Below are 25,957 nucleotides of genomic sequence, written 5' to 3'. Positions count from 1 at the left end.
TGTTCTCTGTTGTGATACCAGGTGTCCTCTGCAGACTCCAGTGTACTGCCATATCCTCCATGTGCACCTGGATGTGCTGCCTGCTGTTCTGTCTAAGCACTGAGGAGGCCCAGCTCTGACACATGCACCCCACGGCCAGACCATGGAACCTGCAATTCTCTCCATGGTTGGGGTTCTGAGTCCAGCAATTCAGTTAGGGGGAAACTTCAACTGAGGTGATCCCAAACCTGATTCTTTTTTTTTTTGATCCATGAGTCAGTGAAGAATTTAATGAGAATTCTGTGCCCCTCCTGGATCTTGTTTCCCAATTCTTTCTCTAGATTAGGGAAATTTTCCTTTATTATTTCATTAAATACATTTGTAAACTCGGCTTCTCTTTCTGCACCTTCTGGGACTCCCATAACTCTTTTTTTTTTTTCTGATTTGTGTGTTTTATTTTTTTCTTCATTAATTACATTGTATTATGTGACACAGTTACATAGATACTTGGGTTCTCCCCACCCCTCCCCAAACCCTCCCACCATGGTGGATTCCTCCACCTTGTTGCATGAACACAGCTCAAGTTCAGTTGAGATTCCCCCATTGCAAGCGTATACCAAACATAGAGTCCAGCATCTTATTGTCCAATCAAGTTCAACGGCTTCTTAGGTATACCCTCTCTGGTCTGAAGACAGAGCCAGCAGAGTATCATCCCAGTCAATTGAAAGCTCCAACATACCATCAGCAAAAATTTACATCATTATGGAATTAATTGACATAGTAATGAGTAACCAACATGTTAAAAGTAAATGCGAGTTCCCAGCCACCTTCTGTGACCACCTCACTTATACTTCAATTTTAGTTTATATACAACATATAACATTCATAACATAACATGTTATACATAACATCATATCATCTTAAATCAAGGCAAACATGTGGTATTTAACCTTTTGGGATTGTCTCATTTCCCTTAGCATTATGGTTTCCAGTTTGGCCCATTTGGCCACAAAGAACTGCATTTTGTTTTTTTTAATAGCTGAGTAGTATTCCATGGAGTAGATGAACCATGGCTTTCTTATCCAATCCTCTGTTGATGGGCATTTTGGTTGCTTCCATGTTTTTGCAATTACTGCATGGTCCCAAACCTGATTCTTGTGTTTGCTTGCCAATGCAGGGTTGGGTCGCAACCCAGCCTGACCCACGCACCATTCTGGTACTTGGATTCACCAGCGGATGATATGAACTGGCCTAGTCTGGTTTGCCTTTGACCTGTGCCAAATGTATGATGGTTGGTACCATTACCTGGCCTGGTCTGGACTGCTCCCTGTCTTGGTTCTTACGCTCACCTGCAGGGATCCATCCTGGTTCTCACGAGCTCTAGTGGGTGCTGTAGTCTAGCCCAGTCTGGCACACCCCAGACCCAGTCCACACTTGTGCTGGGGGACACTACAGTCATGTCCAGACCAGATAGCAGCCCCCACCCTGGCACCTGCACTCACCAGTGGGAACCCCAACCCAGCTACGGTGTCCCTCTAGCTCCCCAATCAGGCCTGTGCCCAGCCATAGATCATGCGCATGCCAGTGGTTGCTCTGATCCAACTTGGCATAGTCTCTTACCTGTCTTGGCCTTTGTCTTTGGTTGCTCTAGCCTGGCCTATCCTGGCCTGCCCCCAGGTTCCAACTCTTGCTGGAGGGTGTTGGAACCTGGCCCTGCTCAGTCTGCTGCCATCCCTGGCCCATATAAACTGGAAGATGTGGCAGCCTAGCCCAGCATGACCTGCACTGCAGCCTGGTTTCTGCACTTGCCAGTGAGCTAAGGTTTGTTTGGCCCTGCCTGGTCTGCTCCCTTTCAAAACCAACTGACACATTTGACAACAGTTGGAGCTACCTTGCCCAGCCTGCCTGACCCTTGAGCCTGGACCACATCCTCATCTGTGGGAACTATGACCTACTAGCGGAGTTTCCCAAGTTCCACCACTTGGCCCACTCCCAGACCCAGATCTCATGTATGCCAGCAGGTGCTAGGCCCTTGTCTGGCATAGCCTGCTCCTCCATCATGGTCTAGTTGAGCTGATGAATGTTGTGACCCAGTCCACCCCACACCCTGTTTTAAGATGCACACGTGGGTGCTGGAGGCTGGACCTGCCCAGACTATTCTTGGTCCCTGTACCCATGAGGGTTGGCCGATTCCATGGCCCCACCCAGTTCACCCATCACCTCCCCAACTCTTGAGCTAACCGGTGAGACATATTTCCACTGGGTTTGGCCCACAAATCCCAAACAAAATCTACCCCTGGACCTGGTTCTCTGGCGTGCTGGTTAGGGTCATGGCCCTGCCCAGTGTAACCCATCTCTTATTCCGACATTCAGTGAGGTACTGGGATCTAGCCTTGCTAGAAAGGCCCCCAGCCATAGTTTTCATGTAGACTGGCATGTGGTGGTCAGTAATGTTCCATGATAACAAGCCCAATTCGGGACTCCCATGTGGGCTGCTGCATGAGTCTGACCGGTACGGATCTTCAGGTCTCTCCCCTCCAAACCACCAGGTCTCAGTCCTCTCACTTACCTGCAAGTATAGTAGCCCTGTCATTGGGTGTCCCTCAGGAGTCATTCCTCACCTGCATGTTCAGTGGCCTTATCTGTCGATGTCCCTAGGCAGAAATTCCACAACTCCAAGACCCCAGAGCTCGCTGATAGGCAGCCAGTGGGCAAAGCCCAGCTCTAGCTGCCCACAATCCTAGGACCCTCCCACTGCTTAGCAGCAGTGGGCATGGAGCTAGGATCCCCAGTAGGAATCCTGGCCTGGAATGGATTCCCCCAGCCACATGAATGTGGCTGGGGGATCCAGACACCCACGCCTCTGCCCAGACTTACCTGGACTCTTAAGTCCACACAATGTCTATTGTCACGTTAAATAAAAAACTTCCATTGCTCACAAGATGGAATCAAATCCCAGACTTCCAAATGCAGATAAATAGATGCCAGTTTGCTTGCTCAGCCTGCCTTGGAAAGCCACGCTGGGGAGGCAGGTTGTTGGTCCATCTGTGCACATGCAAAGGAAATGATTTCATAGCTTAGGGATTTCACCTCTGCTGAAGGGGCTGGGGGCCAATTCCGCTGAAACAAAGGGATAGTAATCATTCTTGCCAGGAAAGCAGTTTAAATAAGAGGTGTCTCTTTATAGCTTCAGAGACTTTCAGGATGTTTCATAGTTCATTTCAGCATCTTCCAACAATGGAAACAATTCAGATTGGCCACTTTAGTTTTATTGGAATGAATTCTGGAGCCAAAGAAGTGAAACTTGCTATAACCTAGTAAGATTTATTTTACTGTTCAAGTAGGATTGTGCATAGTAAATAAATATGCCCATCATAGTCACTGATAAATGTTTGTTATAGGTATGCTCTGAAAAAGGAATTAGTAGATCACTGTGACACCGCAGTTTAATCCCAAACAACCCATTACAATGTCTGGTTTAACTCAGAGTTCCAGCTTAGAGACCATGTTGATCTGATTCAACATTATATCATGGAATACTTGCTGAATGAATGAATCCATGTGATGATTCCATTTGCTTCTCAAGAGTACTGTTTTATACCAAGGTTTGTGACATCATGAAGCCACTTACGGATTTCATTCATTAAACAAGTATTTACTGAGCCAGTATTCTGTATACTTCTGGGTCCAGAAAGCACAGCAGCAATCAATGCACAAAAGGCCTTTGTAGCCCAGAATCTCATTAACTGCCAAGAAACAACAGTTAACACACATATGAGAAAGAAAAATATCAAGAAAGGTATTAAGAAATGGTAGAGAATTAAACAGCATTAAAGAGGATCATGGAAAGAAGGAACAAGTAGGGCAAAGGATCCAAGAGAGTGATGAACTTTTCTTCTATGTTCAGGAACAACAAAATGAACAATGTGGAAAAGCAAGAGTGGTGGCAATAAACTGACAGATGTGAAGGACCAGTTGGTACACAGCTTTCTAGGCTAATGAGTCTCCATTTTATAGCCAATCTATCCTGGAGCCTTTACAGCATACTAAGGGACCTGTTTCTGATTTTCAAAGGTCATTCACTACTTTTTCCATAATAAATTTATTTTATTTTTGATGGTATGTACATAGTTGAGAGGGATGCATGCCCATGTGGACCATCAGTTAGGGTGGGGAAGGTCAAGCAATGGGGCAATGTGGATGAGACAACTGCCTCCAATCTCCTTTTTTCTTCCCATATCAGGAAAAGCGGGGAGAAAAGGGAAGAGGGCCACGCCCCAGCAGCCCTACTGGATCAGTACCTGGGGATGCGGCACGGCCACCCAATGTCATCCCAGGGTCCCCGATGTGGATCATGCTCCGAGGATACTGCTTAAGTGGCTTTGATAGTTCTGAGATGCTGTTGCTTTCGTTGCTCCAAGGTTGAGGAAATCCTTCCAAGGTCCATTGGCTGACAGAGTCCACCTTAGAGTGTGCACAAAGCTTGACTGGGAGGGCTGTCCAATCTTGTCTGCCCTCCATGCTACTAGACGTCCTCTGCAGGCATCAATGAGCTGGCCGTCATGCATCCCATGTGCATGGGCATGCTGTCTGCTGCACAGATTCAACAACTAAGGGGGCCCAGTTCTGCCACATGCACTCCATGGTCAGACCTCATATCCTGTGATTTTCCCTGTGGTTGGAGTTCTAAATCCAAGCAGTTCAGTTGGGGTTTGGACATGTCCCCAAAGAAACCTTGCCAGGCCTGACTCCTGTGTGTGCCAGCCAGTGTGGGGACTGGCTCAGCCCACTGCCTACATCAGTTTACACACACGCTGGTGGTTGCAGTCGCCTGTTCAGTTCTGTCCCCAGCCCATGTCATATACAAACCAATGGATGCTGTGGCCCAGGCCAGTCCAGTCCATCATGGCTCCCATGCATTCCAGTGCGTTACAGTTTGGCCTGGCCCTGTCCAATCTGCTCCTCTAGAGCCAGCCCACACACTTGCCAACAAGTGACTCAGCCCTGCCCAGCCTGACCAACATCCAGCCTAGGCTCATGTGCTCACCAGCAGGAGTGACAGCCCACCAGGGGAGTTCCCCAAGTCCCCTCACCAGGCCCACTCCCAGACCCAGATCTCACATGTGCCAGTGGGCACTAGGCCCTTAACCAGCAGTCTGCCCCCACCGGTGTTGGCCTTTTTGTGTGCTGATGGATGTTGCGGTCCAGTCTGCCTCACACCCAATTCTTGGGTGTGTGTGTAGGTGCTATAGCCTGGACCAGCCTGGCCTGTCCCCAACCCCAGTACTCATTAGTGTTGGTGAGTTCCATGGTCATGCCTAGCTCTGCCTGTCACTACCCCCCAGCCCTTGAGCACACCAGCTGGTATAGCAGTCCCTCGGGGTGAGCCCACAATCCCCCACAGAATCTGCTCCCAGGCCCAGTTCTCTCATGAGCTGGTCAGTGTCATGGCCCAGCCTAACATGGTCCACCTCCTGCCCTGACACTGGTGGGTTCTGGTCCAGCCCTGCTAGATAGGCGACCCCAGCTTTGTTTTTCGTGTGCACCTGTAGGCAGTGCTTGATACCAACCAGCCCAGCTCAGATCTCCCACATGGGCGGGTGTATTGGTTTGGCTCCAGAATGTCCTCCAGTTTCCCTCCTCTACACCATCTGATCTCATCCCTCTCATTTACCTGCAAGTGCGGTGGCCTGGTTGGTGGAAGTCTCCCAAAATTTGCTCCTGACCTGTCACGTTCTGCCTCAGCAGTCCTCGCACCCACAAATCTCCAGACCTGCTTCCCTGGGCAATCCACAGCCAGCCCCTCCCCACTCAGATCCCCAAGCCTAGTGCTCTGCGATGTGCTGTGCCAGCCTGGAACACAGCCTGCCCAGGGTCCAGGCACATTCATGCACAGGTCCCCAGACCCTGTCTGTTGGCATGCCAGTGTCTGCCCTCCACATATCTTAAAAAATAGGCAACTATGCTGGCACACTGGTATAGTTAACACAAATTTGTCATTAACCATGCCCAGGATGCCCACCAGCTATTAGCTGCTTTTCTCCCAGCAGTGTAACACTTGCCTAGCTACTGTGTAACTTAGGCTGTTGACTACAGCTGGGGAGGTAAGAGGCTCCTCTGTGAGTGTATGGGGATGCTTGTTTAGGCTACGTGTGGGAACACCACAGGCTATTTCAGTCAAGATGATGGTGAGTCAGACTAGTCTGGTTGTGCAGAATGTTGGGTATGGAAATAAGTGAATTGAGTTGAAATGTTTTGAGAGTTAAGTAGACAGAGTTTGCTAATGATTTGTATTTGCACTGTAGCAACAAGAATCACTCCAAAAACATTTGTATTTAAAAAATGCATGGGTGGTGATAGCACTTACTGGCATATTGGAACACTGAGAGAAGAGTGTGTTTAGGGTGCATGAAATAGAAAGCTCCATTTGGCCCTGTTAAGTCTAACAGACTTCTTGAATATGTAAGTAGGAATGTCAGAAGATAATTGGTTATATAGATCTGGAGTTCCTTTAAATATCCTGGTAAGAAAAACAATTTTGTAAACCATCATCAAATGAATAATAATTAAGAGAAGTAAGATTGCATGAGGTTGGTAATACAGAGTAGGTTTAGTTCAGTAAAGGAAAGAGGTCTAGAACATTTCTCTGTGTGCATATTTATGATGAGAGAAGGTCCATGTGTTTCATCATGTGCTCCAAGTGGCTTGCAGTATGTAGAGCATATGAATTTATTGCTAAAATGGTCCACCTTGAGGAGTAGGAATTTCACATAACAATTAAAATGTCAGCATTGCACATTGGAGTACCAGTTCCAGTTCTTAATTCTGGTTCCTGACTCCAGCTCCCTGCTAATGTACACCCTAAAAAGCAGTAGTGATGACTCAAGTAATTGGGCTCCTGACACACACAGGGGAGCTCTGGAATTAGTTCCTGGCATTTGGGGTGTGAACTGGTGGATGGGAATCCTTTCTCCTTCTCTCTCTCTCTCTCTTTTTCTCTCTCTCTCTCTCTCCATAAATACATTAATTTAAAAAGGCAGAGTGAAAGACAGGTGAGGAGAGAAAGGCATCTTCCATCTGCTGGTTCATTTCCCCAAGTGCCTAACTACAATGACAAGGATTGGGCTGAACTGAAGCCAGGATCCTGGAAATCCATCTGGGTGTCCTAAATAGGTGGCAGGGGTTCAAGTACTTAGAGCAGCTTCTCTCTTTCCAGGTTCATTAGCTGTCATTGCAGGTAGCAGGTTAATATGCTATGCTACAATGCAGGCCTGTTACATGTTTGAACAATGCACACCTGGGGTATAATCAGCAGGCTGAAAAGTATTTCATGAAGTTACTTTTTGATCTGTATCCTGAAGTCTCAGCCAAACTTTCTATCCAGAATGTTCTCTTTCAGTGTGGTTTTGTGCAACCTATTACCCTGTTTTATTTTTGAATTGTTATTGGTCACAGTCTCCTTAGTTCTCGTTTCTCAACATCCCTTTTCACTTCCTTCTTTCTTCTAATGCTTGACTAGTTACTTTTATGCATCACTATGTACAAAGGTACTTGTTAAAAATGTGTATCCCTAGGCCCCAGGGCAGACCTGCTGAATTAAGATCTCTGGCGGTAAAATCCAAGAATGTGCATTTGCAATAGATCATTCTCACACCTCTGCTTGCCCGTCTGTGATTTGGGTTTACCAATCATTTCTTCAGTGTCTAAGATATTGTATGTCAATCCAGTGAATTTGTCAATTTGTTTCTTGTCTGTGTCATGTGCATGTTTCCCTTTAAGTCACAAACATTAGAATAACTGTCTTGAAGTGTTTGCCTCCTTATGCCATCACCCTCTGTTTTTGGAGTCTCTTTCTATTCACTGATTTTTCTTTTGATTATTGACCATATTTTTGTGCTTTGCACTTTAGTAGCTTTTTATGCTGTACATTGCAGGTCTTTTATTATTAAGTGTCTGAATTTTGTTATCTTCCTTTGAAGAGTGGTAAAGTTTGTGTGGTACTTTGCAGATCAGCTTAATCATGCCAAGGCTTCTATTTCATGTTTCACTCCAGAGCTAGGGTAGCCTATCCTCCAAACTGCTACTTCTGAAATTTGCTTTGCAGAGTCTCTGTTGAATGCTTCAGGTCTCTCCATTTTGGCTGATCAGAACTCAGTGTGAGCTCTGGTAGTTATGACTTTGTGGGTTCCCAGTAGTTAGTCTGGATTTGCTTCATGGGATTTCATCTTACTTGTGTGCATTTTAGAATTCAACCTAAACATTATGTTGGTGTCCCTATGTAAATTTTTACAGCTTTTTCTCTACATAGCTCACTTCTCTGTGGTGCTTTTTCCTGAAAATTCTAACCATCCCAGCTATCCAAACTTATAGTCTCCACTCTACAATATTTCTGTGGATCAGAAAGTACACACAGGTAGAAAGCAAGGGTAGACAAGGGGCTCACCTCTTCCCCCTTTCTAATAGAGCCTTCATAAAGAAAAATGTGTCCCAGATTTTTCTCCTCTGAAGTGTTGGGTATAGGACATAAACATTTGAATCTGGTAAAGGGGCTACAATTTAAACCACGATAGGGAAGTTCAGATTTAGATCTCAGGCCCTGTTTCCCAGATACAGTGTCCTGCCTTTGGCTACTGTTACAGAGGCTCCAGGTGAGTTTTTACTCTCAAAAGAATGGAATTCTATTTTCCCTTTAATGATTTCATTAAAAATCAACAGACCAGACCTGGACACATTTCCCTGGGGAGTTCAGGGTTAGTCTTCCTCAGCTTCTAATAAATGGGCACCAATGCTTCTGTACAGAGTTTACAGGCTTTTGTTTTTGGAGATGATGCTAGTGGGGCAGTGTCTGTGGCAGGAAAGGCTGATGAGAAATGGATCATTTGATGGCCAGTGCTGGAAAAAAAACAACCTCAGAGTTCATTGTACAATGAAGGGATGAGGGGGCATTCATCTCATTACTAATTGATGATATTTTGCTATCCATTTCCCATTAGTTCAGTGCAGGGGAGAATGGGCAGAGCTGGTCCATTTGCAGAGGGGAGATCTGAGGTTTGAAGAACACAACTTACTTGGCCATGGTCACATGGAAAGTCAAAAGCAGAAGCAGTTGAGCACTCTGTTTTGTACCCCATTTGGCTGCATTGCATTTGTCTGCATGTTTGACCCAGCCTCATCCTCACTTCTGCCTTGACCTGTTGGTCTTGAATGTTTCCAAGCTGCTTATGACATATGCAATGGGAAAGACCTGAGGAGAGACAGTGGAGTCCAGCATAGCCACCTTTGGCCGGAAATCCTGAAGTTTTGTAAACATCTCCCCACTAAGAAGGGAGGACTGGCCTGAGCCTCACCTCCTCACACTCTGAAGTGTTTGCCTTCATCATTTGTCCTTTCTACCTCAACTCGCCTCTGAGCTTCTTAGGTCCAGAACCCCTTTGCTCATCTCTTGTTTATACTCTGAGACTCTTCTCCATCCCTTGAGCTTGTTGCTGGACCTCAAGCTTGAACTTCTGCCTTACTTCCGCTATGACCCTGTCCTTGCATGCACAGTGCTTGCGTGACGTTATGCCCATAGGAGAAAATGTGAATGCTGGGAACCACAGAAAACAAATGCATGGCTTAGTATAAACCCTTTGTGATTACCAACCTGCCCAAGTCCCTCCAGGTGGCCTTGCTATCACAACCTCATGCTGTACCCTAGTTCTCTAGACTTTTTCATATCCCCCATTTTATCTCCTTGCCAGGCCCTGTTAACCACTTTCTTTCTCTATATTTGAAGTTTTATGTCCCACAGTAAGTGGGATGATGCAGTTTTTGTCTTTTCTGTGCCTTGGTTATTTCACTTGGTATAATATCCTCCAGCAGGTCCATTCATGTTGTGACAAATGGTAGGGTCGCATGTCTCATGAATACATTACACCCTTTAAAAAATCTATGCTGAAAGCAATGATATTTTTATAAAGAAATATTTATTTATTTTAAACACAGACAAAAAGATAGACAGAAACAGAGAGCGCTCTTCCATCTGCTTGTTCATTTCCCAAATGGCTGCAATGGCCAGGACTGGGTCAGGCTAAAACTAAAAGCCTAGGGCCAGGCGGCGTGGCCTAGCGGCTAAAGTCCTCACCTTGAAAGCCCCGGGATCCCATATGGGCGCCGGTTCTAATCCTGGCAGCTCCACTTCCCATCCAGCTCCCTGCTTGTGGCCTGGGAAAGCAGTGGAGGACGACCCAATGCATTGGGACACTGCACCCGTGTGGGAGACCCGGAAGAGGTTCCAGGTTCCCGGCATCGGATCGGCGTGCACCGGCCCGTTGCGGCTCACTTGGGGAGTGAATCATCGGACGGAAGATCTTCCTCTCTGTCTCTCCTCCTCTCTGTATATCTGACTGTAATAAAATGAATAAATCTTTAAAAAAAAAAAACTAAAAGCCTAGAATTCCACCTGGGTCTCCTATGTGGATGGCAAGGAACCCATATTTCGACTATCATTATTTTTCCAGATACATTAGCAGAAAGCTGAATTGGAAGTCTGATAGCTGGGGGTCAAACCAGTACCCATATGGCATGCTTAACCTGCTGCACCATAAGTGCTTACCCCAGTTCAATAATTTGTTTAAAGATTTATTTTCTTTTTATTTTTAAAGGTAGATTTACAGAGAGAAGGAGACAGAGAGAGAGAAAGAGAGATCTTCCACCCTCTGGTTCACTCCCTAAATGGCTGCAATGACTAGAACTGAGCTGATTCGAATCCAGGAGCCAGGAGCTTCTTCTGAGTCTCCCATATGGGTGCAAGGACACAAGGACTTAAGCCATCTTCCGCTGCTTTCCCAGACCACAAGCAGGGAGCTGGATGGGAAGTGGAGCAGTTAGGCCACAAACCTGTGCCCATATGGAATGCCAGTTTTTACAGGTAGAGGATTAGCCTGTTGAGCCACTGCACTCCCCCCAAATATTTTTTTTTTTATTTGTTCCCTTATTGATGGACTCTTAAGTTGCTTCCATATGTTGTGTATGGTGAGTAATGGTGTCAATGCTTCCTGACGTGGGGATTTCGATTTCTTTGGGTACTAAGACTATAACAGGGCTTGCTGGAATATATGATAGTTTCAATTTTTTGAAGAATATCTGTACCATTTTCCATAATGGCTGTACCAACTTTCATTCCCACCAGTGATGTACAGGAGTTCTCTTTTTCTCCATATCCAAACTGATCATTGTTACATTTTATTTCTTTGACAATAACCAATCTAATTGGAATAAGGTGATTCCTCATTGTGATTTTTTTATTCATTATATTTATAATAGATCAAAATTTGGAAATAAAAAATTGGAAATAGCAAAAATGTGCAATGTGATTAAGCAAATTGTGCTACACACAATATATATACTGTGAAATGTGTTATTAGTAAAAAAAAAAACAATGAACTCCTGATACATGAAATAATTTGAACAGATATATAGGGATCTTACATGATTTCATTCATACACCATAACTACAGAGACAGAGAAAAGTTGGTGGTCAAAAGGAAAACACCTATTAAAATCACAGTGCTTGAAAAAAGATAAGTAAGTCATTTGCTCCGTAATTTCTGTTAGGGCACATTTTGGAAAACGTGATTGATGTTCATAACCTTCCTAGTGAAAATTATACCATCACCATTGTATAAAACAGAAGTAGAAACTAGCATTTAAATTGCACCTGCATTTAACTTTATTTTATTCTTTCAAGAGCAAATTAATTCCATAATCATAGCTAAACTGAAATACATATAACTACTAAGAAGTACATCTCTTCAAGCCGCTTTACACTTACATTTTATTTTTTGGCCTGTAAAACACTTGCAATAGCAAGAAAACAGAAGTAATACTAACTAGAGAGCACCTAAAATGAATGAATAAAATACAAAATGTTACAAATGAAACAAAATAGACCTATACATTTACTTGAAATATTGAAATCCGAGCAAGAGAATACACAAATCAAGTACTGTTGTACTACCCAGTATTTCAGTAATCCATATTAGAAACTGATCCAGAGAAAATGTTCTATGAGCTGTTACCACCCAAACTAATATATGGTATTTCAAGACACTGTTCTGTGACTTCTAGCCTCCGCTCTTCTTCAGAATTACCTTTGCAGCAGCCAGTACATGATTCTTGTTAATGACTCCACATTTATTCTCACAAGCATTTGTCCTGGACTCCTCTGCTAATCGATGAACAAACAGTAAACAGTTCAAATGAACCAGCAGGTCGCCACACACCTCCAGACGAAGGTGTGGTTTCTGTCGCTTGAAAACCCTCTTGAGAAAACTGCGGGGAGCCTTCAGTTTCATTTCGCCTTCTGGGAGACTGCTGGAGAGTGCCGTCCTCACGCTCCTCCCCTCTTTGTGATTTTCTTTTGCATTTCCCTAATGGTTGTTGATGTTGAGCATCTTTTCATTTTGCACGTTGGTCATTTGTATGTATTGTTTTCAGGACTATCTGGTCAGATCCTTTGCATGTTTTAAAAATTTGATTCTCTGTTCTCTTTGTATTTTGCTGTTTGGGCTTCCTATATATTTTAGATATTAATATCATCAGAAGAATAGTTTGTATTATATCACAGTCCTCTGGGTTATCTCTTTGCTGTGTCTATCATTTCCTTTGCTGTACAGAAACTTTTTCGTATGTATCCATTGAGGAAACTAGGCATTTGACCTATTTAGTAAAGAGCACCAAGAACACATTATATGCTTTTGTATAATCCTTACTGTTAGAAAAGGCTCTTTAAACCCTAGCAGAATCTATGCAGTCAGTCTTGCATGACCTAACATAAAGACTCTGCTCTACCTGTTCAAGTAGTCATGTGAGCATTGTTATACCTGCCTTCCAGCCTTAATGAACTACTTACACAGAACTTCAGGCCTTTTTCATCTTGATGCCTTTGCACTTGCCACTTCCTTTGGCCTGCTTCATTCTCAGCTTAGCCACCGGTTCTTCCTGGAAGCCTCCCCAAACCACGGATCTGACAGAATGTCTCTTGTGTGTTCACAGCATCTTGATTTTCTCTTATCATAGCACTTATCTCATTGACTCCACCTGTCAGTTTATCCATGTGCCCACTTCCCCTGCTACACATGGCATGGTGAGAAGCAGGCCCTGTAGCTAGCTCCCCTTGCTTCCCCAGCATCTGCACAGTGGCCTGCATATTAGTGTTTGTTGAATGAATTAACATGAAGCTTGTTTCTGTGCTCATTTTGATTTCCTCTTTACTGTCAATTTTGGGAACTGGAGCAGAGTTCCTCTTCACATTTCCCCACCAAAGTGGTTTTTGGAAAGTTTGGGGTATCCCAGGCCCCACACAAAAGCTTTGCTTTTTAGGCACACATGGTTTAGGAACAAATATTTGGCATGTAAGTTAAGCTCCCCTGAGACACCTTTATCCTATATTAAAGTTCCTGGGTTTGAGCTACAGTTCCATTTCCAATTGCATGTGCCTGTTAATGCACATCCTGGGAAGCAGCAGGTGATCGCTCAAGTACTTGGGTCCTTGCCATCCATGTGGGAGACCTGGATGGAGCTCCTGCTTCCTGGTTTCAGTTTGACTTATGCCTAATCATTGCAGGCATTTGGAGAGTGCACTGGAAGGTGGGAGCCATCTTGCTTTTGTTTCTATCAGCTTCTCTCTGTTTCCCTTTGTTTCTCTGTCTCTCAAACATTTTTTGATTGTTTACAGAACAGACTTAATCACGTTGATTTCTCTGTCTCTAGCATCTTCTCAAAGGCAGAACTAAGCCATATGACTTGCATCATATGACTGACCTGCTTCTGTTTGCGGGCCTTGGCATGAAGTCCAAAGAAGTTGTTCTCACGGGTTCTCCGTGACCAGTGGCCTTTGCTTGTGCTTTTCAGTTCTTTTTCCGATTCTCTGCATCCTCGGATCTCATTTTCTCCGAGTAGGATGGGAGCTGAGCATACTCCAAATGGTGGCTTTTCTTCTTTCACCTTCTGGTCAAAGCTATTGTACGTATACAGCCTCAGGCATAAATGAAGTAGCAATAGATTTCCTGTTCCAGCGGTCACCATGCCTGATGGCAGATCCCTGTACTTCCTGCTGTCATACATGTTATTGCACTGGAGAGAAAACCACAGAGCTATAAATCTCCCTATTTGCATTTGCCAACTGTAACATTAAACATAGTCCATGGAAGAAAGCCCTGCTGTCAGCCTGCCACCCTTTACTGTGCTTAGTTCTCTGTAACAGAAAGTTATCCATGTAGGCTGTTATGGTGGTATGCCTTGAGCAAAAAAAAAAAAAAAAAAAAAAAAAAAAAAAAAAGGTGTAGGAAACTCAAAGAGGTGCCCCCACTTCCTTCTGTCAGGCCTCAGCAGAGGATAGAGAAGTTTATAGGTCCAAAGGATTCCTTTGACATATGGTCGATTTCAGTGAACTCTTTCCCCAAGCCTGTGATTTGCCCAGCATCCAGCAAGCATTCTGGATGAAAGGTGGGTAGGGAGCCCGGGAACCTTAGATCCTCTTCAAAATTTAGCTCTTTCCAAGATGTCCACTCTCTTATGACAATTCCTGCCACTGATACCAACACCTGGCGAAGGTGGCCCTTTGTGATTTCAGCGGGTTGCTATTGCAATAGCGAACGCTAGCACTACTTCATTCTCACTCTTCATTTCAAAACTGTTTTAAATCACAAAGTATGTGCTAAATCTGTGCTGTGTAGTTGTGGCCCTTCAAACTGTGGAGTGTGCACTGCATAGTTGCACTTCCTGATTCTGGTCCATATTTCAAAGCATCCAGTAAAGCAGATTTGAAGGTTGTGCATTAGTGGTATTTCATTATGTGAATGGCTGGTTTACCTCCCTTCTGCTCCTTGTCATGACACATGAGTTTAGTAGAACCTGAGAAACAAGAGCAATTCGTCTTTTGACTCCTTGCAGAATTGCCTCCTCTCCTTTCAGGCTTGGCGCAAGCGCTGGTTTGTCCTCCGGCGAGGCCGTATGAGTGGCAACCCTGATGTCTTGGAGTACTACAGGAGCAAGCACTCAAGCAAGCCCATCCGCGTAATAGACCTCAGTGAGTGTGCTGTGTGGAAGCATGCAGGTCCTGGCTTCGTTCGCAAGGAATTTCAGAATAACTTCGTGTTCATTGTCAAAACTACTTCCCGTACATTCTATCTTGTGGCCAAGACAGAGGAGGAAATGCAAGTGTGGGTGCACAGCATCAGTCAGGTGTGCAACCTTGGCCACATGGAGGACAATGCAGGTAAGACTGGGGTCAGAGCTCCTATTACAAGGTGTCCCACACTGAGGAGCTACTCCAGAAAACCAGTTCCAGGAACCAACTAGGCTCCTTTGTATCAGAGCTGTTCCCCTCAAAATGCAATGTCAGACATTACAGATTCACATATGGGAGGCAATATACAGGTGCGCACTGAGCTTTGTGACTGGTTTTGTAGGCTTCAAAGCCCTTCCGTGTCTTTGCTGGCATTGAGACACAGAGGATACATGCAGTGAAAGTAAAACACCAGTGAGAAGTTCCTCCAAGGCTCCGTTTGTCCCTGTTAATACAGTGTACACGCTTCTCCAGAGTCACCAGCTTTAGTCATCTTCCAGAGATTTACGGGAACTCCAGTTTTGCTGGTGCCTGTTAGAGTGTTCATTACCAAAGGGTAGAAAGGAAGAACATATCAAAGGCAGGAAATAATTACTCATATCTCCAACTGCCTCAAGGCCTCACAGGGGAAATAGCTGTAAGTTTGCTCTGGGCCATTTCTGCGCAGGAGGAACAATTGAACATTAGAAGGCACGTGCTGGTGCTCACTCACTCTCTCTTTCAGTGTCTTTGTCTCTCACTCTTTTTTTTAAATTTAAAAAAAAAATTTTTAAGATTCATTTATTTATTATTGCAAAGTCAGATATACAGAGAGGAGAGACAGAGAGGAAGATCTTCCGTCCGATGATTCACTCCCCAAGTGAGCTGCAACGGGCCGGTGCGCGCCGATCCGATGCCGGGAACCTGGAACCTCTTTCGGATCTCCCACGTGTTTGCAGGGTCCCAATGCATTGGGCCGTCCTCAACTGCTTTCCCAGGCCACAAGCAGGGAGCTGGATGGGAAGTGGAGCTGCCGGGATTAGAACCGGTGCCCATATGGGATCCCGGGGCTTTCAAGGCGAGGACTTTAGCTGCTAGGCCACGCCGCCGGGCTCTACAGACCTAGTTTGTGATGAAAGTAGGGAATAGCCCTAACTCCATTACCACCTAGTGTTATGTTGTGGATACTTCAGTGACAGTCATTGAGCTCAGACCATAGGATTTAGGGGTAAGAGTTCCTCTATTACATACAAAAAAGTTAAAAGAAATCATATTCAAAATCCCATGCTTTGAGGATAAGGGAGTGATGAAATAGTTCCAGGATCTCAACAAGAAAAAATCTGTAAAGGGAAATGAAGGTCACAAATATACCTGGTATATGGAAGGAAAGTGTGCATATGTGTGTGTCTGTGTGATAAGAGGGAGGGAGAGGGCCCGGCGGCGTGGCCTAGCGGCCAGAGTCCTTGCCTTGAATGCCCCGGGATCCCATATGGGCGCCGGTTCTAATCCCGGCAGCTCCACTTCCCATCCAGCTCCCTGCTTGTGGCCTGGGAAAGCAGTTGAGGACGGCCCAATGCTTTGGGACACTGCACCCGCATGGGAGACCCGGAAGAGGTTCCAGGCTCCTGGCTTCGGATTGGCGTGCACCGGCCCGTTGAGGCTCACTTGGGGAGTGAATCATCCTACGGAAGATCTTTCTCTCTGTCTCTCCTCCTCTGTATATCTGGCTGTAATAAAATGAATAAACTCTTTAAAAAAAAAACAAACTAGGTCTGTATTCTGAGATCATGTTAGCTATCTTTAGTTCTTTCCTTATCCAGGAGTTAGACTGTATCTATATCTGTATCTACACACGCACACACATGCGCGCGCACACACACACACACACACACACACACACAGGAACAGGATTATGACACACAACTCCTTTAATTCTCTGTAGCTTCCAGACCATCCACTTCACCCTGTGATGGTGAGGGAAGGATCCTCTTCAACTGAGAATGAAACCTCAGGATTTTCTTGTGGCTTTTCACATACAGTATTCCCCCATTTACCTGTGTTTGGATGTGTTCCAAAGGCCCCTAGTAGATTCCTAAACCCATAGGCAGTTCTGAACCATATGATCACTTACCACAGCTGTAACTTTTGCAAGTTGAGGCAAAACACCAAAAATAGCACAAGTGTCTTTTACCTTCTTCAAAAATTTATGGATAGAAGATTTTTTGCTGCTGTGAATCTTGTCAGCTTAGAACTTTCATCTTTCTGCTAACAAGAGGAAGCTATTTGAGGCTTCTCTTCAGTGTACCTAAATTTGTTGTGCTTTACAGCCAGTATCATGTACAATTACAGTCATTTGAACACGAGCACTGTGATACTACACCAGTATGTTGGTGAACATTGTTAGACACTAAGTGACAAATGGAATGCTCTGGAACTGGGTATGATTCCTATCCACATTAGGGTGGAGTTGACAGCAGATTTCATCCAACTACTCAGAATGGTGGAAAATTAAAAGCTGATGACTTACTTCTCAGTTTTCCATTAAAATATTTTAATCTTTTAATTTTTTTATGATACAGTTCCCTAGGTTCAGGAATTTCCCTCCCCCCATTGCATCTCTTCCCACCCCCACCGAATTTCCCCTATTATTATTACAATAGAATGAGTCCATCATTCTGCTATTTAAATATATACTTACATTGTGGATATAAACAATGGTAATAAGCCCAGCATCCTATTGTCAAGATGTATTGAACAGTTTCATTGGCAGTCCATCTTTTATTCAGGAGTAGAGGTACACACTGCAATGTATCTTCATTCACACTGTAGTTAGCCATAGGTAAGTGGAGCTTCCTACTGTATAGCCACAGATGTGATAAAACAACCATATAGAATTGAGTTTCCAGCAACCATAGAGTAATGGGTAGAGTGCATGCATTCAGCCGGAAGCTCTGCATTTGCATATTAATTCACCTTATCCTCAAGATTGGTCTATGGCAAATGTACTATTATTATCTTCAGTTTACAGAGAAGGAAATTTGAAGAAGGCAAGTGGATTACTGGTCTATGGTCACCATAGTTGGCTAGTGAAGGCTGGAATTGAATCCAGGAAGTCCAGGGTCATACTAACTCAGGAACCCATGAACTGCCAACTCTGTTTAAAAAGGAAAGAAAAAGCCAGTGCCATTGCATAGTAGATTATACCTATACCTGCAGTGCCAGCAGACCATGCAGACCTTGGTTCATATCCAGGCTGCTCCACTACTCGTCCATTACAGCCATTTGAAGAATGAACCAGCAGATGGAAGATCTTTGTCTCTCCTCTCTATGACTATGCCTTTCCAATAAAACCACTTGATCAGAACCCTCAGAACATACACTACATTGGGACCCTGGGTCTATATTGGGTGATGGTTCCCCATCCCTGGGTATTGGGACATTTAGGGGGTTCTATGTGGCTTCTCTCTTTAACTTTCCCCTTCCCCCAGAGATAAGAAGAAATAGAGAATTTGAAAACAATGATTTCACCCACTTTTCCCTAACCCTCAATCCTTCCCACCCTGGTCAACCCTGCAATCATCATCAAAAGTAAAAATAAAGAAAATAATAAAAGGAAAAGAAAAAAAGGCTTCCCATTGGCATTTTCTGACCTAGAATTGTCATTGGTTCCTAAGCCAAATTCATTTTGAGAGCATTCACAACACCCTGTTTCTTTCCCTTTATTAGGCCAGTTGTTAACAGGATTTATCAATTATTGATTATTTGTCACCTGTGCCAGCATGTAAACTCTGATAAAAGAAAGGTGTTGGTCTCAGCTGCATCATCAGGATTATAATAGCTTTGGACACATACTACACTCAGTATTCAGTTGTTTTATATAGACAAGCATATATATGTACATTTGTATGTATATGTATATAAATGTATCCTAGTTATTCATAACTGTGCATATATTTATACATATGTTTACTGATGAATAAATAATGATGCAGGTCTGCTTAGGGCCTTGAAGAAGTTATGTGTAGACAATTTAATTGCAGATTTTTAAGCCAAGAATGCTTTTTTTTTTGACTCTTAATTGATTCAACACTTCACTTTTGGAATATTGGCCTTCTTTCCCAGACATTGTTTATAGCTTGGGGAAATGGTCTCCTCGATCAGTACAAACACCAGCTGTGATTTGCATCTTCTATTTGGCTTTGTAGATGTTGTTTGAGAAGTTTGGAATGAGTGTTATAGTCATTTTTACAGCATTAACCTGGGAAATGATTTCTCCAGCAGATTCCATGGACAGCCTCTCTCGCACACCCTCCTCCCTGCAACCGTCCTCTGCCAGCTCCCTTCCTACTGCCTCTGCTGCCAGCTCCTCTTTGCCAACAGATGACCCAAACACTAATACCATAGCCACTGAGGAAACCGGAAGTGAGTCAGACTTTCCCTTTCTTCCTGATTATCTGATTCTGTCCAACTGTGAGACTGGAAGACTGCACCATGCCAGGTATGCTTACACCCAGGCTTCTGTGTGAGCTGAGCCTCCTAGCACGCTGCCCTCTGTTCACAAAGCCCACTGCGTCCTCTGGTAGAGTGTATTGCTGAGATACACCCAAGCTGGTTGACTCAGTCTACTTAGCAGTTGTATTTTCTAGTGGGTGTGTCTGCTGTCGCCTCTCTTCCTGACAAGACCAAGGCAGGTCAGATCGCTATCAATCTTTCTGAAACATGAAGCATGCACTAAACCAAACAAACTGAGTCATATATTTCAGCAGTGTGGCTTTCATTTCTAACCTTACATTTTGTATCAAGCTGATGTTCATGGTATGAAAACCCACAAAGCATTTTCCCCCTGCACCAAAGAAGTTGGTGTAGCAGGGCTCTGGAGGGAATGTGGCTACAACGGTAGTACAAGTGTGGAATCAGCGATAGGGACGAGGCTAGCATGGGCTTTGTGGTGGCTGGATGGCTACATTTCATTCAAACTATGTGTTTCTCTTCCTTGAATCTACCTACCAGATGTGATAGCTGGTCAAACTCCGATCGCTCATTGGAACAGACTTCTTTCGATGATGTTTTTGTTGACTGCCTTCAGCCATCATCCTCAAGTAACTTGATCCACCCCTCACGACTTGGGAATGGATCTCAGGAAATGCCATCCATGAGGCCACCAGCTGCCCTTATCTGGGGTAGAGAAATCAATGGGCCGACCAGGGACCACTTGTCTTGTTCACCACTACTGGAAAGTTTCCTAAATTCCACAATCCAGGTAGATAGAAACCAAGGTTTCTTGCCCTGTGGGTCAAAAGAACTAGACACCATGTCCAACACTCCACCTCCCCGCCCCCCTAAGCCAAGCCATCTGTCTGAGCGGCGTCAAGAAGAACAGCTCCTGTGGAGGGGGGACAGCAGCAGCAAGAATTTAGAATGCACTCTGGCTCCAAGAAGAATCTCTCTTTCGGGTTTGGACCATGTGAGGTCCTGGAGAGGTAAGTGTCAGCTGCTAAGTTTGCTGTGCAGAAAAGCTTAGACTGAGCCATGGGGCCCTGGAACACTCAGAGGTCAGAGAGAAGCAGCTGCTGCTGGGTTTGTTGAATAATGGATGAAAGCAGCTGTGGTCTACAGTCTCAGGGTACCCTACGCATGTGTGAGAGAGCTAAAGAAGGGAATGGAGCTGACCTGAGTCAAAAGATTCCACATTCTCTATTCAGTGGGTCCCTAAATTACTCCAGACAGACACTAAGAGTTCAGTCTCAGGTGGCGATCTCATCACATAAGCAAAGACTAGCATGGACAAGCCCTTCACAAGGAACCAAGCCTAGAATAGATAGAAATGACAGACAGACAACTGGACACAGAAGTGTGCAGTTTGGAGAACAGTCAGGGACAGAGACAGATGCTTAGGAGCTCACATATGGCATCAAAAGACTTGTCTGGATGAGTGCTCAATGGCAGACCATAACGGGTGCCTAGGGAGGGATGTCAAATCTTCACAAATTGACACCTGTGAATAGGTCGAGTTGTATTTTAATTGACAAAGGTTGTATATATTCAAGACTTACAACATGATGATTTGGTATGTATATGCCTTGTGTAATAACTATCAAAATGAAATTAACATCATCATGCTGTATACTCCATCCTTACACCCACTAGTCCCTGTCAACCACTTGTCTACTTTCCATGAGTTTGACATTTTTAGATTATACACATCAATGAATTCATATAACATGTTTTTTGTGTTTGGTTTATTTGACTTAACAAAATGTAACACATGTAATAATTTAATCCTTCACATAGTACCATTTTTTTTCTGCTGAAACATGTTATGGGCATACACTACTTACTTTGTTACTGTGAAGACCTGTATTGGTTGATTTTTGAATGCTAAATCAATATTTTATTTTTAAGGATTTATTAATTTTTATTTGAAAGGCAGATTTACAGAGACAGATATCTTCCACCCACTAGTTCATTCCTCAAATGATTGCAATGGATGCTGCTGAACCAATCCAAAGCCAGGAACTAAGAGCCTCCTTCAGGTCTCCCACATGGGTCATGGGTGCAGGATGGAGCCACCCTCTTCTGCTTTCCCATGCCATAAGAAGGGAGCTGGATGGGAAGTAGAACATCCTGGACATGAACCAGTGCTCGTATGGGATGCCAGTACTGCACGTGGAGGATTAACCTGTTTATCCACAGCACCAACCCTGCTAAACCAATCTTACATTCCTGGAATAAACCCAGGTTTTTCATGATAGGGAGCTTTTCATAAGTTGCTAGGTTTGTTACACTCATTTTTCTAGACTTTAAAAAAATTGTACTCAGTAGAAAGAGTTGGCCTATGATTGTTTTTCTCACAATGTCTTTGTCTAGCTTTGGTAAAAATATTGTTATAACCTAACAATGAAAACTATAAAGCTTTTCATCTTTTTAATTGTCTGGAAAAGTTTACATATGCTTAATAGTATTTTTTATCTTAATCCATTATTACAGCTTACAGGAAATACCTCTGGGCTTAAAGTTTGCTTTGTGGAAGATTTTTCAATTAAGAATTCAATTTCTTTAGTTGAAAGTATTATCAAGATTTTCTATTTCTTGTGTTGTTTCTTTTTTTTTTTTTTTAAGATTTATTCATTTTATTACAGCCAGATATACAGAGAGGAGGAGAGACAGAGAGGAAGATCTTCCGTAGGATGATTCACTCCCCAAGTGAGCCTCAACGGGCCGGTGCACGCCCATCCGAAGCCAGGAACCTCTTCTGGGTCTCCCACACGGGTGCAGTGTCCCAATGCATTGGGTCGTCCTCCACTGCTTTCCCAGGCCACAAGCAGGGAGCTGGATGGGAAGTGGAGCTGCCGGGATCAGAACCGGCGCCCATATGGGATCCCGGGGCGTTCAAGGCTAGGACTTTAGCCGCTAGGCCACGCCGCCGGGCCCTTGTGTTGTTTCTTTAGATTACTATATTTTTATTTCGAGGAATTTGTTCATGTTACCTATTTTTTCTAATTTATTTCTTGACTTTTCCAGATTTCATATGGTTGGGATTGTATGGGATGTGACCTTTTCAGATTGGTTTATTTCACTTAGAAATATGCATTTGAAATTCCTTTTGTCTTTTCACGGGTTGATAGTTTGTGTATTTTCAACACTGAAAAAAAATATTCTATTGTCTGAATACCCCACAGTGCTCTTAAGCTGCTGGAGGACTCATAGTTGCATCCCCATTTGGGAATTATGAATAAAGCTGCTGTAAATAGTCATCTGGAGGCTTTTGTCTGGAGATAAGTTTTCAGTTGTTTTGGGTAAATGGAATACATCTGCTGAAATGAGAAATCCTCTCCAGCATTGACGTTGTCAGTGCTCTGATCTCAGCCATTTGTAGCTGTGCAGTGGTAGCTCCTTGTTTTAATTTGCACCATTTTCCTTTTTTGGAAAATTTATTTTTATTGAAAATGCAGATTTACAGAGAGACGGAGAGACGGAGAGACAGAGAGAAATATCTTCCATCCACTGGTTCACACCCCAAGTTCCCATATGGCCACAGCTCAGCCAATCTGAAGCCAGGGGCTTTTTCCAGCCCTCGCATGTGGGTGCAGGGTCCCAGGCCACAAGCAGGGAGCTGGATTGAAACAGGTGGGATACATACTGGCACCCATATGCAATGCCGGTACTTGCAGACAGAAGATTAACCAATTGAGTCATAACGCTGGCCCCACATTTTCTTGGTGACCTGTGATTTAGTGCATCTTATGCTTGACTTCCATCTGGATGTCTTCTTTTGGGTGGTTTCTTTTAAGATTTACAGGCCTTTAAACAAAAATTAAGGTTGTTCTCTTTCTTATTGTTGAATCAGCAACTCCATTTCTGACCCAGCAAGCAGCTAATGTACCTGGAAAGCAGAGCAAAATGATTCCAGTAGCTGAGTCGCTGCTACTCATGTGGGTTGCCTGGTTCCTGGCTTTGCCTTAGTTCAGGTCCAGCTGTTGCAGCCATTTAAGAAGTAAATTAGCAGGGCCCGGCGACGTGGCCTAGCGGCTAAAGTCCTCGCCTTGAAAGCCCCGGGATCCCATATGGGCGCCGGTTCTAATCCCGGCAGCTCCACTTTCCATCCAGCTCCCTGCTTGTGGCCTGGGAAAGCAGTGGAGGACGGCCCAAAGCTTTGGGACCCTGCACCCGCGTGGGAGACCCGGAAGAGGTTCCTGGTTCCTGGCTCCGAATTGGCGCGCACCGGCCCGTTGTGGCTCACTTGGGGAGTGAATCATCCTACGGAAGATCTTCCTCTCTGTCTCTCCTCTGTGTATATCTGGCTTTCCAATAATAATAAAATCTTTAAAAAAAAAGAAGTAAATTAGCAAATGGAAGATCAGTATCTACCTGCTTTCAAATCAATTAATCAGTTAAATATTCTTTACGGAAAGAATTTCTTGTATCTTGTTTCTTACAATCTTTTACAAATATTTTTCCCAGTCTAGCTTGTCTTCATTCTCTTAACAGTGTTATCCACAGAACAGAAGTTTTTCATTTTTAAAGAAGTCTAATATATCAATTCTAGTAAGGATTGTACCCTTGGCATTGCATCTGGAAAGGCATCAGCATAAGTCATCTAGACATTCTCCTACATCACCATTGAGTTCTGTAGTTTTGGATTTTATATTTAGGCCTACAATCAATTTTGAGTTAGAATGGAAGATCTGTGCCTAGATTTGTTTTGTTTGTTTTTGCGTGTGGATTTCCAATTGTTCAAACACTAGTAGAAAATAGTATGTTTGCTTCATTGAGTTATCCAAGATTAGTTGACTATGTTTATGTGCATGTGTTTCTTGGCTCTATGTTCTGTTCTATTATTCTGTTTGCTTTTTCACCAATACCACAGTCTTGATCTCTGTAATTTTACAGATAAAAGTCTTGAAACCAGGTAATGTCAGTCCTTCAACTTGTTTCTCCTTCAATATTGTGTCAAAAATGCTGGATCTTTTGAGTCTCCATATAAACCTTAGAATCAGTTCCTCAGTATACACAAAATAACTGGCTGGGATTTTGATTGAAGCTGCACTGAATCTACCGATCCAACTGAAAAGAATTCATATATTGATATTGAGTGGTCCTATCCACTTACATGGAATACCTCCATTTATTTAGTTCTTTGATCTGTTCATCAGTATTTTGTAGCTTTCTTTAAAAAATCTTAAGCATATTTTGTTACATTTACACATAGGTATTTCATTTTGGAGGGTACTAATAAGATTTCTATTTGGTTTAGTTGTAAACTCTACTTTTTCACTGCTGGAATATAGGAAAGCACAAAGCTACTTTAAAAGTTCTTAGAAAGGTGGAATTAAAAGATAATGGTGAAAGCCTCATCTACATCATGTGATTATTTCCTTAGTCTCTCAATATGAATGGATTATGTTGACTGATTTTAAAATGTTGACTGAGGCTTGTATGAGTCAATAAATTTCATTTGGCATAAAAGATAAATTTAATTTAAAGCAATTTTAAAAATGTATGCATAATTTTAAAATAATGCTATGCATTTTTTCATGAATGCTTTGAAGATAACTCATAGACTATCATGTCATCTGTGAACAAAGGAAGTTTTATTTCTTCTTTCCCAACATGTATACTGTTATTTATTCTTATATTCTTGTTTAATTAGCTAGTAATTTCAGCGCAGTGTGAAAAAGCATTGGTGAGAAGGGATTTCTTACTTTGTTCCTAATTTTAAAGAGAAAGGTTTGAGTTTCTTATCATTAAGTATGTTAGCTATAAGGTTTGTTTTTTGGTAGATATTCTTTATCAAGTTGAGAAAATTTCATTTGTGGTTTGCTGAGAATCTTTATTGAAATTGAGTGTTGGGTTTTTGGAATTTCTTTTTCTGCAATTACTGATATGATTAAGTGTTTTTTTCCTTTAACCTGTTGATGTGATAAATTAATTGATTTTTCAAATATTGAACCAGCCTTACATACCTGGAAAAAATTCTCAACAAAACCAACACACCAAATGGGCTGTCGTGGCACAGCAGGTTCAGCTGTCACATGCGATGTTGATATCCCATATCAAAGTATGTAAGTGTGTAAGTCCCAGTTATGTTACTCCTGCTCCATGCCATGTGGAATATGGCCCAAATTTGGCTTCTACCACCCTTATAAGAGACCAAAATGTAATTTCTGCCTTCTAACTTCAACCTGGCAAAGGCTTGCCCATTGTAACCATTTGGGGCATGAACCAATAGATGGAAGACCTTTGTCACTCTCTTCCTCGCTCTGTAACTTTCCACTCCACACACACACACACACACACACACACACACATACATTATATCTTTGTTTTAAAGTAGAATTCATCCTAGGGATTCAAGGGTGGTTTGACCCTCAAATATCAATAAACATAAAA

At 43.3% G+C, this 25,957-nt stretch overlaps 1 protein-coding gene across 2 annotated transcripts in view; it reads left to right on the top strand.

The window, feature by feature from the left end:
- The window catches only part of GAB3 (GRB2 associated binding protein 3), an 80,867-nt gene that overhangs the window by 26,729 nt on the left and 28,181 nt on the right, over positions 1 to 25,957 (top strand). Inside the window, exons 2-4 of one of the 2 annotated variants that reach the window (XM_058658504.1) lie at positions 14,935 to 15,238; positions 19,349 to 19,565; positions 20,078 to 20,547. In XM_058658504.1, coding sequence (XP_058514487.1) covers positions 14,935 to 15,238; positions 19,349 to 19,565; positions 20,078 to 20,547 — 991 coding nt within the window. Of the gene's footprint in view, positions 1 to 14,934; positions 15,239 to 19,345; positions 19,566 to 20,077; positions 20,548 to 25,957 lie in introns of both variants that reach the window. The other variant, XM_058658503.1, reaches the window with a different exon arrangement.

The sequence above is a fragment of the Ochotona princeps genome, chromosome X, assembly GCF_030435755.1.
Source record: "Ochotona princeps isolate mOchPri1 chromosome X, mOchPri1.hap1, whole genome shotgun sequence".
Classification (NCBI taxonomy): domain Eukaryota; kingdom Metazoa; phylum Chordata; class Mammalia; order Lagomorpha; family Ochotonidae; genus Ochotona; species Ochotona princeps.
Note: the sequence above shows the minus strand (reverse complement) of the source record. Positions and strands in the feature narration are given on the sequence as shown.